Source organism: Oryx dammah, unplaced genomic scaffold (genome assembly GCF_014754425.2).
Source record: "Oryx dammah isolate SB20612 unplaced genomic scaffold, SCBI_Odam_1.1 HiC_scaffold_27, whole genome shotgun sequence".
NCBI classification, from domain to species: Eukaryota; Metazoa; Chordata; class Mammalia; order Artiodactyla; family Bovidae; genus Oryx; species Oryx dammah.
In genome coordinates this window covers 36,463,248-36,482,565 of record NW_024070211.1, presented here as the reverse complement: position 1 = coordinate 36,482,565, position 19,318 = coordinate 36,463,248, and the positions used below count along the sequence as shown (strand labels likewise).

At 34.7% G+C, this 19,318-nt stretch overlaps 1 protein-coding gene across 1 annotated transcript in view; it reads right to left on the bottom strand.

The window, feature by feature from the left end:
* Positions 1-1,740: 1,740 nt before the first annotated feature.
* LOC120854102 (receptor tyrosine-protein kinase erbB-4) overlaps positions 1,741-19,318 on the bottom strand; it is a 1,232,614-nt gene continuing 1,215,036 nt past the window's right edge. Inside the window, exons 21-26 of the mRNA XM_040227918.1 lie at positions 14,070-14,225; positions 10,509-10,584; positions 6,179-6,325; positions 4,033-4,130; positions 2,507-2,677; positions 1,741-1,755 (exon numbers count right to left, since the gene is read on the bottom strand). Of these exons, the coding sequence (XP_040083852.1) occupies positions 1,741-1,755; positions 2,507-2,677; positions 4,033-4,130; positions 6,179-6,325; positions 10,509-10,584; positions 14,070-14,225 (663 nt within the window). The remainder of the gene's footprint in view (positions 1,756-2,506; positions 2,678-4,032; positions 4,131-6,178; positions 6,326-10,508; positions 10,585-14,069; positions 14,226-19,318) is intronic.

The window sequence follows — 19,318 nt, the reverse complement described above, 5'->3', positions numbered from 1 at the left end:
AGCGACTGAACTGAACTGAACTGAACTATAGGAAAGAAGGGGGAAATGGTATTTTCACATATTTGACATTACTACTGAAAAAATAGAAAAATATAGATGAATAATGAGGCTTTCTAAGGCCTAAAAATAAAATGATACTTAATAACAATTCTTTTAACAAAGACATGAAAAAGTAAAAAGAAATATACAGATAACATTGTTTAAATAATAATGTGGAATAAGAAATGGTGAGTAAAGGCCAAATAATTTCTCATGTGGTTTTCACTTTGTTTTAGTAATTCCATTCAGTTAACTCAAACCTTCATTATGAATTCCTTGCATTGAGTGTAAATTGAAATAAACAGAAAGCTGGAATTCAATAATCATTATAAAAAGAAAGATTCAAGCCCTTGGCCTTTATAACATATCATGTTAATGAAGGAAAACTATTTTATTGAAATTTCCCTGTTTTAATAAAAGTAACGAATTTGTTATGTAAAATTATAAAAGTCAAAGTTATGATCTAATTATTTTGTTAAGTGTACAGTGGAAAAAATTGCCTCGTTTACACACCTTAATGATGTTGCTCCTTCTTTTAAAGAAATGTTTTATTTATTTGGTGGCATGGAGGGATTGAGGGCAGAAGGAGAAGGGGACGACGGAGGATGAGATGGCCGGATGGCATCACTGACTCGATGGACGTGAGTCTGAGTGAACTCCGGGAGTTGGTGATGGACAGGGAGGCCTGGAGTGCTGTGATTCATGGGGTCACAGAGTCGGACACGACTGAGCAACTGAACTGAACTGAATTGGACTGAACTCTTAGTTGTAGCATGTGTTATCTAACTCCCTGATCAAGGATTAAACCTAGGCCCCCTACATTGGGAATCCTGCGATTCATGAGGTCGCAAAGAGTTGGACACGACTGAGCGACTGAACTGAAATGAACTGAACTGAACTGATAAGAGATCTTATGAGGATGGAGGGGAGAAGAGGTATTGGGCAGGTTGGGAGATGGATTTTATAAGAAAATACCCAGGGAGCTTTCCAAATAATATGTAACTCAGAGGTTGAGGTTGATGCCAAGAGAAACTATATTGAAAAGAACATGTTCCAATGACTTTGAAGCAATTGTATGAATGGCACAGAGAGACTGTACAAATTAGGATCCTGAACTTCTACTGATTGGGTGACACCCATGAAGTCCTTAAATCTGTGACAAGTTTCTTCATATTTAAGACAGAGATAATGATATTAGAACCTCATGGGATTGTTGTAAGGATTAAGAGTAAACATGTATGTGTTGACATACAGTAAGCATGAGGTTTATTACTGCTATCAGTTTGAAATAAAGTAAATGACTTTGTTTTGGAGAATGAGCAGCAAGTTGAAAGTTTTTTATGCTTACTGTGGTGGGGGTTTGGTTACTAAGTTGTGTCCAACTCTCGCATCCCCATGGACTGTGGCCCTCCAGTCTCATCTGTCCATGGGATTTCCCAGGCAAGAATACTGGAATGGGTTTATGCTTATGGTCAAGACAAATAGGATGCTGCTTGTTCCACAAGCTATGACAATATTCTTAGAGGGAGGAGGAGATCAAAAGAAAATAATTGTTTTCTAGAAAAAAAGTAAGCATCATGTGTGTGTCTTTTCAATTGAAGAAACTTATCACAGCTTCTCTATGCTCCATAACAGCCAATGAACACTTGATCATAACACAATCATGTTGCATTCTGTCTCTATATCTTTGTGACTCTTTTGTCAAAGTTGGTACATCTTGAAAGTAGTAATTATGTCAAACTTTTTGAATTTCAATTGTCTAGTAATGCAGAGGTATTCAATAAATGTTGAAGGAGTGATGAACAAATTTCAAAAAATAAATGAATGAATGCATGGACATAGTTTTCAGAGAAAAAACGCTATTCACATAGAGTGGACTTAATATTTAACATGAAATGGAAATTCCGTTCAGATGCTTCTTTCAAAACAATCTGCATCTTAGAAATGATTCAGAAGCCCTACCAAGATGATTGATTTAGTCCAAAGGATTGCACAGTGCTCTGTTTCTACTTCGACCTCAGAAAATATTTAATGTCTGCTAAATAAAGAGCTGTACTTGTATTGTCTCTTGACCAATAAGTCATGTTATCTTATTAAGAAAAAAGGAGAGAGTCTATCTTGGGAAGAATTTTCATTTATTTATAAACACATACAGATTTATTAGTTTGAATTGGTGATAGATTTTCAAAAATTGAAATTTGTTTTCACTAAATTTAAGACTAAAAAAAATTTCTGCTTTTGAAATCTTGAAGGTATTTTAGAGTGCACGTTGTATTGCCCATGCTTGCCTTCCAAAATTAACTATATGTGGCAAGTTTGGCATATCTTTTGTTGACGAAACTTGCTTTTAATTTAGAAATCACACTGATTTGAGCTATATTATTTATTTGGTAATTTTAGTATTTAGTATTTCCATGATTTTGTTTCTCAGAAATAATATGAGAAGTGGTATGTAATTACTTCTTACCCTATTTGAGTCAATTCTTGATCTGGAAGTATAGATTGGAGGAGGGATGTTGAAAGCTTGAGGTACCAGGTATTCCTCAGCATCCATCATATCTTCTAAATCTTCTTCATCCAAGAGATTCTGAAAGAACTTGCTGTCATTTGGACTGGGAAGCTTCATACGATCATCACCCTGAAAAATTGCCCATCAGATACACACACAAAAATGATTCTTTCCTTCATGTTAAATATGTGAAGTTTGCAGCAAATTTATATAATATCAAAATCATTGCAAATTCATGCACTCATTAAAAAATGTTTAGCACAATTACCTGCCATATAGAAGCCTATAACATATATAGATATGACAGGGAAAGATAAATAAATTAAATACAAAAAAAAAATCTGATAAATGCTCATTTAAGATGAATAAAGCAGAATGCTATGGCTATTTTTAGAGAGGTATAATCCATTTTAGATTTGAGAATAATGGTAGGTTTCATTGCCAAGATGGTGTTTGAACTGTGACTTTAAGAGTAAATAATAAAGAAAGAGCAATGAACTTATCCATCTTTATTATATTTGTTGGTTGATGGTGCAACGCTATTAGGACACAAAGTATCCATGATTTGTTCTACAGCATAACATTATGAAAGTAATATCATTCAAAATCACAGCAAGCATGGAAAAGAACATAAATGGGAATGGGAGAAACACCAAAACAATTGTTACTCTCTTACCTCAACTATTTCTTAAATAGAATTTAAAAATTTAAGTTATATGATATTTTTGTATACATTTTTTAAAATCAGAGTTAATTTGGGAAAAAGTTAGATAGAAATCATTGTCTCCTAAAACGTGACTTTTATCTTCATGACAGACTATTGATATGAAGATAAACAGTACCCTGTTTTATTGAGAAATCTTAACTCAGTGTTATCCAGACTATTTGTTTATGGTTTAGGCAAAATATTCACAACAAAATTTACTGCAAATTTAAATGATCAAATCCATTTTTTATAGTGTTACCTATAAAATGTTCTTTTGGTCTATTATTTTATCTATATATATTCATCTAAATCTGAGTTCTTGTTTGGTTATAATAACCTGAGATATTATTTTTTAAATAAAAATATTTTATAATATTTTTCTAGGAAATGAAATGTCAATATATTTAAACTTCTAATTCACTGCCTTCAAATATGGACACAATGAAAATGAAAATTTATTTTCTTTTTTTTTCAAGAGGAGATAATTATAACAATGAATGTAACTAGTAGAGTACTTCAAGGCTTGTCTGAGGATAAAGGCCTTTTTATGCACATGAATAATCATAATTATCTGACAGATCAATAGCCTAGACACTTAAGTGCTAAGGGAAAATGCTTAGAAGTGGTTCTGACAAGCAAAAGTCATTTCACATTATGTTCTGCTTAGTTAATGTTTGTGAGTGGTGATATCCACAGTTCGAAAGATCAGATATTATTACTATTTTGTAGTGAGCTTTCCATTGTGATCTTCTCAAAAACCTAAGTCAAAGGTACAAACCTGGATAACTAGATATCTTTGAGGGTCTCGAGCCATCCTTGAAAATTCAGCAGCCAGTTCCTTAAATTTAGGTCTACTGTCAGCATCAATCATCCAACCTAGAAATTCATAAGCAATAAAAGTCACTATATCCATAATGAGGAAGAAGTGGGATGTAAAATTTACAAAAATATCGGTTAAATTTGAAAAATACTATTTTAATAAAAATGACCTGAAAAAGAAAACTAATGAAAGAAACAATTCAATAGGTGAGAGTCTCACAGTTTACTGATATTCATAACTACATGTAACAAGGAATAACATAAGCTTATCTTGTTGATATAATTTAAAATTAATTTTTTCATCATAGAAAATATAACCTAGGCTAACCATAGGAACTTAAGAAATCTCAGATCTTTTCTCATTATGTGTAAAGAGAATTTTTTTAAAAAACTTTTCTTTGATGTGTATAGAAGGTGAGATTAGAATATAATTTATCAGTTTATATCAGGAGTGACATGGATTAAAAACTTTGATTTCAATGTGATACACTGGCATAAAAGTGAAGAAAAGAATCAAAAGCAACTTTCTTATGCTATTTTTTTTTCCTGGTGGGAAAAACAACTAATACAAAGTGATTGGCAATGTTTGTTGAGCAATAGCTGTTCGTTTATCTGAGTATTAGCCTTTCCAGCATAAAAACACTATCAGCAATTTTCAAGGTATGTATTATTATTTAGCTGGGAGTCTACATAAAGTTGGTCTTATCTCCCCAGGCTCTATTTAACTGATGAAATGACAAGAATAAAAGTACCAAGCTTTCCTTCATTTTACTGCCAAATGACCCTTTTCTTAGATACTAAAACTTCTAAAAGCGAGGTAAAAGTCCTTATTTGGCAAAAATATATCCCTGAGTTTTCTTTATTTTATTGGAGCTTCTAAATGAACTATCTAAATCATCTCACTCTAGTTATGGGATCAAGGTATGTCATGCATGTGTTTGCACACTCTCTTCCATAGGTGACTACCAAACAATGTATGACCTAATAAAGTTATAAAACTTGTTTCTCTGTTTCTGGTAATTCAATCTTTATTCTTGTTATGGAAAGTCTTTGGCTGCCATTAATATTATTTGATTTTTTTCTCTCCTAACTAAGCTCAAATGCTCTATATTTTATATGCAACCATTAAAAAAATGTTTTTTATACCAAGATGTTAATACGAAAATCAGTGTTTCTGGAACTCTATGGGAACAAAAAAGGTTAAATTCTCAGTGAAGTATCAGTTTCTTTCTAACTAAATATTGAGTAAATAGAACTACGCTTAGAGAAAAGGGCATGCTGACCCAAACTGAAAGCACATTTTTTATTTCTTCCCTCACTGTCAGAATGTATCACACATGTCATGAATATAAATCTGAGTAGACCTGGGTCCAAAGTCTCTTATTAATAAGATGCTTATTCACCTTCACCGTTTGTTTCTTTGCTAAACCTGTGTAAATCAAAAGGGGAAAACCCCAGATTACACAAGAAAGATTGCTGAATGCTAATCTCATTTAAATTAATTCAGAAACTCCAGAGACTTCCCTAATTCTATTTAAATTAAGAGCCTAGGCTTGCAAAACACATTTATAACACATATGTGTCTGAGACACAGAAGGGAGAAAGAAAAATAAGAGAGTTAGATGTAAACAAATGATTTAATTGAAAAAAGTAAATATTCACAATCTTTTTAGTTCAATATAGATTCATGCCCTTCTACTTCCCACTCTGCCTTGCTAATTTCCTGTTGACTGAGACTGGTAAACTCATTTCCATTTAATTCATCTTTTAAAATGATTAGCTTCAAGCTTCTTTTTCTTTATGTGTAGATCATTTCTTTAGTCTGCTTTTTTTCCTTTAAAGATTATTAACATTATTGTGATTAATTACATCCCTTTGTGAGAAACAAGTTGATTGTATAGAAGTGATAAGAATCAAAGTGAAATAAATAAGAAGTGTAAGAATCATATAATGTTGACTTCATAGTATGAAAGCATGATACTGCTTCACATTAAAAAAAAATTGCAACAAACACAGCTGTTTATATTCTCCTTTCACAATGATCTTTAAAATTTTATATTTTTCAATACACAGAAAAAATTGTGAAGATTGATTAGCAGTCTTACATTTGACCATGACCATGTAAACATCAATAGTGCAGATGGGAGGCTGAGGCAAACGTTCTCCTTTCTCTAATAAATCAGGAATTTCTCTGGTTGGAATTCCATCATAAGGTTTTCCTCCAAAGGTCATCAGTTCCCATATAGTGACTCCTAAATTAGAGATCAAATTCTCACATAAGCACATCAGCAATATCCTATGAGCAAACCAGCAACATGTCAATGGCAAAAGAATTCTTTTCAGAGGGTAATTAGAAATAGTCTAACGAAGGGCTTTTCAGAATCCTATGACCATATGAGGAGCCCAATGTTAAAATCTCTGTGGGGAATTTAATTTTTTAGCATTGTCCTGAAAATTTTAATGGGTAGTAGAGACAGTTCAAAGAGGATATCAGAAGACAGAATCTGTTCCCCATTTCTACTACATTATACTAATGTTTGTTGACCCAGTTTAAGTTTCATCACATTAGAGCCTGTAAAACAATTTATTTACTATATACATGTATACTGATACCAAACAAGTATGATTAGATAAAATCTGATATTGATTAATTTTGAGATTAACATTTTTGCTATTAAAAGTCCTAAAGGTCAAGCTAGGGTTCTAGAATGTTTAGGTTACAATGAATAATTGTGCCTTTCTTTTTAACTAATGTGAAGAGAACAAGTGGAATAAAACAGATTCATTTCTTTAGCACATATGAGAGACTAATTGAAGAATGATCCATATGCAAAACAAAATGCATGTAAAGTGATCATCTCCAAATTGAAAGAAATCAGTAATAGTCTATTTCTTAGATAATAACAGCACCTTGAATCACTAGAACATTGCTTTCCTTGGTGAAAGCAAATACTCTAAATACTAGCTTGAAAGTAGCTAACTTTAGTAAGAATAATGATACTGATACAAACAGTAACATACACAGAGCTCCTCTTTATAATATAATAATTAGCAAATTTAATAGTTATAGTTTTCTTAAGGGTAAAGGTTATTAGTTCAGAAATTGTATCTGCTAATACAATAGTATTAGCAAGTGAATTTTAACTGATGCATATACAAGTATCTTTCAATACAAAATTCATTAATGATGGTTATTTTTTCCTGCTGCCATTTGTAATGAATTATTTATTCAAGCTGAAGTCATTTTTGGCTTATAACAGTTATCATTGACTGATAAAACTGCAAAGCTTAAAATATAAAAATATATGTAAACTTCAAATTATTCATCATAATAGTATCATTAAAGATTATCTGATTTTTTGGTTAATGTTTATATCTTATGGATCTTAAATATAGTATAAATATGTAAATTAGTTATGCAATTTAACTGTTTCAGCCTTATAAAACACTACTTGATTTTGCATACTGAAAATGATTCATAGAACTGATGACTAAAAGTCAGTGTTCATGACGAGGGCTGAAATAAAGTAAGAAGTATATTACTGTCTATTCATATTGTCATATTTATAGAATATGTATTTAATGATAACATTTTATTAACATATTTGTAATTATAAAAGAATAGGTACTTTCACATCTCTATCAGGACTTCTATGAGTAAGATACAAGGCAACTACAAATAAAAATAATAGAAAATACAATAAACAGAAACATTAATATAAAAGTTGAAATAGAAAAATCAAAACCCCCACTTCTACCAATAATATTCCAATTATATCTTTGCAGAGTTGATGACAAGATAGGGTTAAACAGAGATGGCTGCATGTAGAAGAGCAAGAAAACTAAATCAGAAACATCTTCAAAACTTACAATTCTATCATTTGAAGATAGAAAACATATTCAATGCATATTTATTTTTATAAAAGTAAAGATGCACCCAGTGGCAATGTTCCATGTAGATTCACTGTAAACAAGACTATGAATCTTTCTTAGACTTTTATGACTTTTGCAACCAACTGTGATATATAATAAAAATCTTAAAATGCCTTATAGATATGGGTTGATGACCTGGGCTATGTTTCAAAACAGAGTTCACTTTATCTATCTATCCATCCATCTATCTGTCCATCCATCAGATTCTGAGATATTGCAACACAACATGAAGAATAATAGTATGATTTTAAAACAGGATTTTCTTCAAAAGATACATTTTATTATTAAAAATGTGATTGCCCTGCCAATATTTTCTTTAATGTATATATGCATTTACTTATTCTAGAAATCATTTAAAATTGTAGATTGTAACATTTATTTCAGGGAAACATAAGTAGGAACAAAAAAGGGAAAGAAAAGAAAAAAATCTATCTGATAAAATCACTGCAGATGGTGATTGCAGCCATGAAATTAAAAGACGCTTATTCCTGGGAAGAAAAGTTATGACCAACCTAGATAGCATATTGAAAAACAGAGACATTACTTTGCCTACAAAGGTCCGTCTAGTCAAGGCTATGGTTTTTCCAGTGGTCATATATGGATGTGAGAGTTGGACTATGAAGAAAGCTGAGTGCCGAAGAGTTGATGCTTTTGAACTGTGGTGTTGGAGAAGACGCTTGACAGTCCCTTGGACTGCAAGGAGATCCAACCAGTCCATTCTGAAGGAGATCAGCCCTGGGATTTCTTTGGAAGGAATGATGCTAAAGCTGAAACTCCAGTACTTTGGCCACCTCATGTGAAGAGTTGACTCATTGGAAAAGACTTTGATGCTAGGAGGGATTGGGGGCAGGAGGAGAAGGGGCCGACAGAGGATGAGATGGCTGGATGGCATCACTGACTCGATGGATGTGAGTCTGAGTGAACTCTGGGAGATGGTAATGGACAGGGAGGCCTGGCATGCTGTAATTCATGGGGTTGCAAAAAGTCGGACACGACTGAGCAACTGAATTGAACTGAACTGAAATCTATCTTATGTGTAAATCTACTTTATCATGTAATATATATGCTGCTGCTGCTGCTGCTGCTAAGTCGCTTCAGTCATGTCCGACTCTGTGCAACCCCATAGACGGCAGCCCATTAGGCTCCCCGTCCCTGGGATTCTCCAGGCCAAGAACACTGGAGTGGGTTGCCATTTCCTTCCCCAATGCATGAAAGTGAAAAGTGAAAGTGAAGTCGCTCAGTCCTGCCTGACTCTTAGCGACCCCATGGATTGCAGCCTACCAGGCTCCTCCGTCCATGGGATTTTCTAGGCAAGAGTACTGGAGTGGGGTGCCATTGCCTTCTCCATATATATGCTAATCTATACCATATCATATATAAATGCATATGTACATGCTAATGTATCTCATATTATGTATACTTCTATCTCATACTTAAGTGTATATGATTTATATTAATGATATATATCTGTTTTTAATTTAGTCCTTTCAGCTTAATTAAGTTTTGTCAAGGGTTCCCCTGTACTTCCCTAATCTCAAACACACAACACTCTGCTTCTAAGCTGAGCAGACTACATGAGGTCTTCATGAAGATTTTAACACCTCATATGGTTTACAGGTGTGGAAACAAAACTACCCCATAGAAATATCTTATATTTTAAAGATAATTTATACTGTTTTTAGATTAAAAAAATACAGGTTGTTTAATCTTCTTTCAAAAAATAAAGCCTAAGCTTAAATTTGAGTAAAATAAATTGCTTCATGCTTTCAAGACTCACCAACATATTTTCATTTAAAGAAGCACTGCACTTTTTACTTGTTAGAAGTGCTAGTTTTATACAGTTTATGTAAACTTAGAAAAGGTGTTGATTTATTCTCACTAATACTTAGTATTAGTGGACTTAAGTTTGTAAATAGCCAGACAGGCACTAAGAAGCTCATCTCAAAAACTGTTAGATGCAAATAAATAAATGTTCTAAAATTTAAAATCACTGTTCCCATTCATTTATTAATTTTCTTATATATCTATTTACTCCAAAAGTAGTTCATAAATTACAATTAAAGGTATAATTATAAATCATCTCTCTTATCTATCTCTCCCCTCACATTTATTGCTCTCATCCTTCTGCTTTCAATAATTGGTATTTGTTCTAACAATAATCTCTATTTTCTTACTATATACCTAGATTTCAATAAGAAAATGCTTTTTAAAAAACATTTATTAAAACATTTAGAAAACATTTATAAAAAACATTTGAAATTATGTTTTCAAAGATCTGTTGAAAATGAAGGCCATAGGAGTCTATGAAAATGTCCCTAACCTAAAACTGCTGCTTTTTGTTTTGTTTTGTTCATCAAAATGATTAGACAAGTTGCTACCAAAGCAAAGGTTATGATAGACAACTCAACTAAGACATTAATATATTACATTTTAGAGAACCGAGAAACCTAAAATGTTTATTTTTGCTTTAAAAGCCTTATAACACAAAGAAGAATTATTTACCATAGCTCCAAACGTCGCTCTGATGGGTGAATTTCCTATAATGTATACACTCCAGAGCCATCCATTTAATTGGCATCTACAGAAAAATAAGAAGTGTAAGTCATATAAAAAGTCATTTCTATATTTCCTCAATATGAGTCTCTGGATTCGCCTCTCTTGTATGCATAGAAAAATAGAAATGTGTTATTTTTCAAAACAGGGAGGAAATCAAATCTAATCTTAAAAAGAATTAATTAAAAATATTTATTTTTAAAACCTCTATAACACTGCCCTTCGTAGTTGAAACTTGTTCTGCTGACCCATCAGCAGCAGGGTATGTGAGCTGAGTCGCTTTTCTTACAGTGATGATGGATTTGTATTGATCCTTTCATTTTCTTTTATATAATTCCTATTTTGAAAATGGTACATATTTTCAATACTGGCTACCCAAGTCGAGGGAGATCATTCGTGGCTGGGGAACAAAGGAAGGCTAACTTTGGAATTCGTTATTTTAGGTGTTTTAGTGACCAAATTATCTGAGAGGAGAGGGAGAGAACAGGTGTAGAAAGAGTTCATTTTATCAGTGGCCTGAAATTTGAAAGTTTTATAAATTTTTGAAGGTTTATAAACAGTAAAAAGGGAAATAATAAGTATCACTTTCTAAACTTACTATTCAGTGATTAAGTTACTAGTTAATATTATGACTCACAATATCAATTCTAAAACATCTAATACATATATTTCTAATAATGTGATCATACTGTATTGTTTTTCCCCAAATAAGATTCCCCACATTTTCAGGAACCCTTTCCACCCTCAAATTTCAGGCCACTGATAAAATGAACTCTTTCTACACCTGTTCTCTCCCTCTCCTCTCAGATAATTTGGTCACTAAAACACCTAAAATAACGAATTCCAAAGTTAGCCTTCCTTTGTTCCCCAGCCACAAATGATCTGCCTCGACTTGGGTAGCCAGTACTGAAAATATGTATCATTTTCAAAATAGGAATTATATAAAAGAATATGAGAGGATCAGTACAAATCCATCATCACTGTAAGAAAAGCGACTCAGCTCACATACCCTGCTGCTGATGGGTCAGCAGAACAAGTTTCAACTACGAAGGGCAGTGTTATAGAGCTGGGAATATAATTAGATTCTATGGAATAAAGATAAACACTTCTACCTCACAGCTGAAAGCTTAAAACTAAATAGGCCTTTGAAATCATGAGGTTGGCTGCTCACCAAGGTGACACCAAGGTAACTCAGTGATAGAATCATGGTATTCAGTGAAAGGGAACAGAAGACACATTGAAAGTAATTTCCCTATGGGCAAGGAGTTGGCTGACTTTATGGACTACAGACACTGTTAAAGAAGTAAGTTTAAATCACAGGTGGCTTGATAAAGACTTAATGGTTACTAGGCATTTAAAGCTCTAATGAATCTTGCTTTAGACAAATCTTACAGCTGTATGTTCTCAAGACAAGTGAAGTCATGTGATTTATAGACTTTTACTTCTGTGCAATCTTGTAGTGAATTTCAAAGCTGTGGTCTCAAATGGCTGCAATTTGTAGTAAATAGGCAAAATAGACTAATAAAATCAAGGAAAAGCCAGAGAAGGCTACAAAACTGAAGATTTTAAAAATATACATGCTGTGTTTTGCTTTGTGTTTGTGATAAGATTTGAATATATATAGTTTTATTTATAAGCTTTTAGTATAAAAATCAATGTTTAGCATTTGGAGGCCTGTCACTGTAAAATAATTATAATATGCATCTGGATGACACAGGATGAGTAAAGGCAAATAATAAACATATTTTCCTGACACCTTAATAACTTGTCTTTGTTAGCATGCACTTATAGGTTAAGGCTGCATTTGCTTATTTTATTTGATCTCTTCTGATGTAAGTTTATCCAGGCCAAGCTAGAGGAGCCTCCACATGAAGAGGAGGTATCCTCAATAGTTAGCCAAGAATAACAAGCTAAACTGCGGGTTAATGAAGAAAGATAAGAACTGGAACGAAGGCATGGATTGAGACCCCATATGGTGAATGAGAGGCAGAAAGACAGCTGCCAGGCAGGGCCTGTGGGTGGAGAGTCAGAAAGGTTAGAAGAGGCGGTGGCACTGTTCCCTCGGGTAGAATGGTTGACATTCTAGTGGAGGGAGTCAGAGAATACTGGGTTGACCAAAAAGTTCTTTCACTTAGTGAATTTTTGTTACTGTTGCTGTTTAGTTGTTAAGTCATGACCGACTCTTGGGAACTCATGGACTGTAGCTCGCCAGGCTCCCCTGTCCATGGAATTTCGCATGTAAGAATACTGAAGTGGGTTACCATTTCCTTCTCCAAGGCATCTTCCCAACCCAGAGATCAAACCTGAGTCTCCTGCATTGCAGGCTGATTCTTTAACACTGGCCACCAGGGAAGTCCTGAATAGTGAATACTTTGTTCAATAAAAGTCTTAGTGAAAATGAAAAATGTGTCTTTAATTTTTACTTAAAGCAAAATGAACTTTTTGGTCAATCCAATAAATAAACTGATAAATCATATGCTACAATGAAAACAAACAAACAAAAAAAACAGAGCCAGATAAGAGCAATCTATTGCTTTTGCTACAGGAGAATCAGAAGTTAAATAGAATGTTCAACTTTCCAATATTTATGATTCTTGGTAGTAGCAAGACTTCTCTCTAGTCTATGAGAGAGCAGTACTTCTTTGATCTCTTTGTGATAGTCTTAAATTAGTAGGATCAATGAAACAATTTATATTGCCCTGGATTAAAATATAATCTTTAGAGTTTCTTGGGAGCTACCCACTCCCCATTAGAACGGACATAAAGACCACTTGGTGGGAGCTCGTATACACCCGTGGTAGATTCATGTCAATGTATGGCAAAACCAATACAGTATTGTAAAGTAAAATAAAGTAAAAATTAAAAAAAAGAAGAGTAGAATAGAAGGAAGAAAAAAAAGACCACTTGGATCCAGACACTCATCATATTTTAGCTACTTTTGAGAAATGGAAGTTGGTAATACACACTATATATATATTTTAAATATTCTATTAATATATATGTGTATATATGTGTATGTACATGTATACAACTATATGTATATATGAAGTGAAGTGAAGTTGCTCAGTTGTGTCCGACTCTTTGCAACCCCATAGACTGCAGCCTGCCAGGCTCCTCTGTCCGTGGGATTTTCCAGGCAATAGTACTGGAGTGGATTGCCGTTTCCTTCTCCAGGGGATCTTCCCAAACCAGGGCTCGAACCCAGGTCTCCTGCTTTGTAGACAGACGCTTTACCGTCTGAGCCACCAGGGAAGTCCATATATATATATGGTTGTGTATATGTGTGTGTGTGTGTGTATGTATGTGTGTGTGTGTGTGTGTGTGTGTGTGTATATATATATATATATATATATATATATTACTCTGGGTAGGAGAGAAGGCAAACAGTAGAACTAAGATTTTATAATCTCTTAAGTCTCAGGTTTGTTGGCTTCTTTCTATAACATATAAGGAGATACAAGGATATTACAGTATATTTTCAAGTAATATTGCTCTCAAAAAGATATTCACCTTTCCTCCATCAGCATTATACTCTTTTTCATCTCCTTCCAAGAGTCTGGCTAGTCCAAAATCCGTGATTTTCACATGGTTTGGAGATTTCACTAAGACATTACGGGCTGCCAAGTCCCGATGAACAAGCCGTCTTTCTTCCAGGTACATCATTCCCTGAAAAACACCAAATTTCCCAAAGAAGCAGTTAATGCCTAGGGTTTTCCATTGTCAAAAAAAGGAGTTTCCTAGCTTTCAGGTGTAAGTGCTTGATTTCTCTAAGTGATGTAAAAATTTGATAATATTTCCAAAATTAGGGAAAAGGCAGATGTTAAAAAGCAAACCACAAATAGCTTTGGCTTTTATTCCCAAAAGCCTTATAAAAGCAGAATGGATTACCTGCACATGAGCTCATTGTTAGATCATTTTTTTCCCCCAGGTACTTTATACTCTTTTGCAAACACTTTCATTAGTGAGAATGAAAGTGTCCTAATAGACTGGCTAATGGAAAGAGATGGGAATACCAGACCACATGACCTGCCTCTTGAGAAACCTATATGCAAGTCAGCAAGCAACAGTTAGAACTGGACATGGAACAGACTGGTTCCAAATAGGAAAAGGAGTATGTTAAGGCTGTATATTGTCATCCTGCTTATTTAACTTCTATGCAGAGTACATCATGAGAAACGCTGGGCTAGAAGAAGCACAAGCTGGAATCAAGACTGCCGGAAGAAATATCAATAACCTCAGATATGCAGATGACACCACCGTTATGGCAGAAAGTGAAGAGGAATTCAAAAGCCTCTTGATGAAAGTAAAACAGGAGAGTGAAAAAGTTGGCTTAAAGCTCAACATTCAGAAAACGAAGATCATGGCATCCGGTCCCATCACTTCATGGGAAATAGATGGGGAAACAGTGGAAACAGTGTCAGAATTTGTTTTTTGGGGCTCCAAAATCACTGCAGATGGTGAATGCAGCCATGAAATTAAAAGACACTTACTTCTTAGAAGGAAAGTTATGACCAACCTAGATAGCATATTCAAAAGCAGAGACATTACTTTGCCAACAAAGGTCTGTCCAGAAGGATATGGTTTTTCCAGTGGTCATGTATGGATGTGAGAGTTGGACTGTGAAGAAAGCTGAGCACCGAAGAATTGATGCTTTTGAATTGTGGTGTTGGAGAAGACTCTTGAGAGTCCCTCGGACTGCAAGGAGATCCAACCAGTCCATTCTAAAAGAGACCAATCCTGGGTGTTCATTTGAAGGACTGATGCTAAAGCTGAAACTCCAATACTTTGGCCACCTTGACTCATTGGAAAATACCCTGATGCTGGGAGGGATTGGGGTCAGGAGGAGAAGGGGACAACACAAGATAAGATGGCTGGATGACATCACGGACTCGATGGACATGAGTTTGAGTGAACTCCGGGAGTTGGTGATGGACAGGGAAGCCTGGCGTGCTGCGATTCATGGGGCTGCAAAGTGTCAGATACAACGGAGCAACTGAACTGAACTGAACATGTATTTGGACTGACCCATATATTTTTGGTTTCTTCTCAATATCTTGTTTCATGTCATCTTCCCCCATACACCCACTCCAAAAAATTCAGCTATCCATACTTTTCAAAGGTATTTCATATAAAGGTTTAATGGAGGCAAAATCACCATTATAGATTCTATCAAGGCTGAGAATTATATTATTCTTATTGTGTGCATGCTAAGTTGCTTCAGTCATGTCCAACTCTCTATGACCCTATGGACTGTAACCCACCAGGCTCCTCTGTCCGTGAGATTTTCCAGGCAAGAATACTGGAATCGGTTGCCATACCCTTTTCCAGGGGAATCTTCCTGACCCAGGCATCAAACCCACATCTCTTGTGTCTCCTGCATTGGCAGGTAGGTTCTTTACCACTAGTGCCACTTGGGAAGCCCTTATTCTTATTAATTATGCAAAAAATGAAATATACCCTAGGGGCATTCAGTTCAGTTCAGTTGCTCAGTCGTGTCCAAGTCTTTGCAACCCCATGAATCACAGCACGCCAGGCCTCCCTGTCCATCACCAACTCCCGGAGTTCACTCAGACTCACGTCCATCCAGTCAGTGATGCCATCCAGCCATCTCATCCTCTGTCATCCCCTTCTCCTCCTGCCCCCAATTAAAAGCTTATAATTTAAAAATTGGTTTTGATGACATTCGTAGTTACTGTGAGAACTCACAAGTGAAAGTACCTCATTTATAAAGACCTTCAAATTAGCCTTTAATGTTTTCTTCATAAAACATATATGTAATTAAAAATAAAGTGTATTGCTGATTGCCAACAAGAGATATAACTGGATTTTCCCCCAATACACACACACACATATGTATATGTACATACGTGTACTGTTTGTTATTGTTTAGTTGTTAAATCATGTCTGAGTGTTTTGAGACGCCATGGAGTATAGCTTGCCAGCTTCCTCTGTCCATGGGATTTCCCAGGCAAGAATACTGGAACAGGATGCCATTTCTTTCTTCAGGAATCTTCCTGACTCAGTCATATTGAACCCACATTTTCTGCATTGGCAGACATGTTCTTTACCACTGAGCCACCATGGAAGCTCATACATATGCATACACATGTGTTATACGTATACATAGCATGTATATTAGATTATAGACAAGTAAAAAATAATCCAGAAACAATAGTTGTTCATTGTATTTCATCAATAGGGAAACCAAGAGTCATGAAACACTAGCCTAACTAAAAGGCTGAAGCAAAACTAAGGAAATGAACTCAAAGGTCTATATTAGAGTGCTCATCTTTTGTTTGAGTGAGCATATTTTTGTTGAAGAGTAAGGGAAAATTCTATATTTGAGGATTTCTGTGGTAAGAACAAATTAGAAGTGTTATAAAATGGTTGAAGCACACTCTCATGCCAATTGCAAATCAATGCTGCTGGCAGTTAACATTACAACTGCAGGACTTTGAAGGATTAATGGTTTCTGGTATCAAACAAAAGCTGTGGTAAACAGACATATAAATCAGAGAGGTCAAAAAATTATGAACCGTATACTCCGTATACTCAGTGTAGTGGAAAGAGAATATTGCTTCAAGCAGCATCATGAGCCAAGCACTATATAAATGCCCATTAAACACAACCAGTGCAGATACTGCCTGATATGGTCCAATCAGTCAGCAGTTGGGTGACATCATATGTATTAGCATTTTCTGAAATCAATCCACAACTGGGATTTATGGGAGCTTTGTCCTCTTTCCTAAACAGTGCCCTCTCCTTGATCATGCCAACTTGGAGATTTCTAGAATAAAGTGACCATGAAAACATAAAACCCCCGAATGCTTTAAAAGATTAATAAAAACAGTCATTGCCTTGGAGATAAAGTCTGTTTGATAATTTTGTCCCTGTATGAAGTGTTCACAAAAACATTCATCATTCTTTTCCTTACCATCTTCATAACAGAATATGGAAAGCATGTTGGCAAGAAGTTGATATTCAGATCCACACACAATGACAGAACACATACTATATGCCAAGTACTCTGCCAGACACCAGAAAGACAAAAGAGAGTCAGAGAGGTTTTGTGCATTAGAGGATAGAAGCTAATCAATAAAGTGGGCAGATATGGAGTAAAAACTTGACCAGATCAGTGATGTGTGGAAGGCACCTAAGGAGAGCTGTATTTTGAAGACCATCTGTTGTATAGTCTAGCAAGTGTGCATGAGCAGGGAGGCTTCAGAGAGGTACTATGGCCTAAGTAAAGCTTTAAGGATGGTTGTCCACCAGTTGGACAAGGTAGGGAGAAAATTGCAGTAAGAACAAGCACAGGAGAATCAAAGTTACATAACTTTGTATTTCTGAAGTATTATGCATATGGTGGGTGATGAGACTGAAAATAGAGTAAGAGGCTAGATCCAAGAAAGACCCTTTATAAATCATGATAGAGAATTTGACCTTTGCATTTTATGCAGCATTCAATGTGGTGATGCCTACTTTTTTTTTTTTTAAGAGGAGAGTGACATAATTATCATTGGAGCCTAAAAAATACCACCTGGTGCCAGTATAGAGGCTGGATTACACACAACTATAGCTAAAGTCAGGAGTCACTGCCACATTACAGGGGAAAAGTGAGAAGAGTGTAAAACAAAGGTTGTAAACTGACCACCCATGAGCTATCCCATTTTTGTATGCCGACACTGAATGAGTTTCATATATCTTCTTTAGTTGGTTACTGGCTATGCTCTTTAAGGACATTTGGTCCCCAGTTTGCTAGGATCCTACTACTCACTATCATTTTCAAGAATTCAGTCTTTATTTGTTTATGATAGTCACCAGCTCCTATATGCATGAATGTCTGAATCTTCAACTAAACTAGGCCAGAAGGATAACTAGGGAGAGAACAATTTCAGGGTACATGATAAAATAACCATCCTTGGTAAACGACTGTACAATGATGAAGAGAGTAAATTGAGAATAAGCCTGTGCTTTTGTAATTTAGGTGGATAATGATTCCTTTAATTAGATATTATCCTAATGTAAATATATGTAAGAAATATATATTCTACTAGTAGGGAAATAATATTCAACAAAAAACTTAAGACTTTAATCACACATTGACTGTATAAGCAAAGCCTCAAAATTCCAAAAGATCTTTGACATCCTATACATAAAGCCTCAGCAGGTGATAGACTATCCTGAACCTCAATACAATTTGTCTGTAAAAAAAAATTCTTTATTCAAAATAATGAGAACTAAATTCAGGAAACCGGATGGTATTCTCTACTGTTTCTCTTAGCTATCTGACCATGATTATAAAAGATAAAAACAGAAGCATTATGTCTCACTATCAAATCATCAAAATATGTTTGAATTGTTGCTTTGTAACCATGAAACATCATCATACAAGTGAACACTTTCAACTTATTAATCATGACTGCCACCTTAGTTCTAATTTCAGGCTCTGAATAAGAGTGTTGAATAAGATTTTTTACAATAGGTTTCTTCACATCACAGTCATTGGAACAAGATTTTCTTACCAGATCTCATTAGAATCATATTCTCTTCTAGATTCCTTCAAAATAAAATCACTCCTTAAACCAGAGGATGCTGCAGTTAAGTGGGCAGACAGTTATTAGAAATATCAGTAACAAAAATAAACTGAAGTCTCCTGAAGTTTGAAGATAATAGAGGGATATTGCTTTGGACTGCAAGGAGATCCAACCAGTCCATTCTAAAGGAAATCAGTCCTGAATATTCATTGGAAGGACAGATGT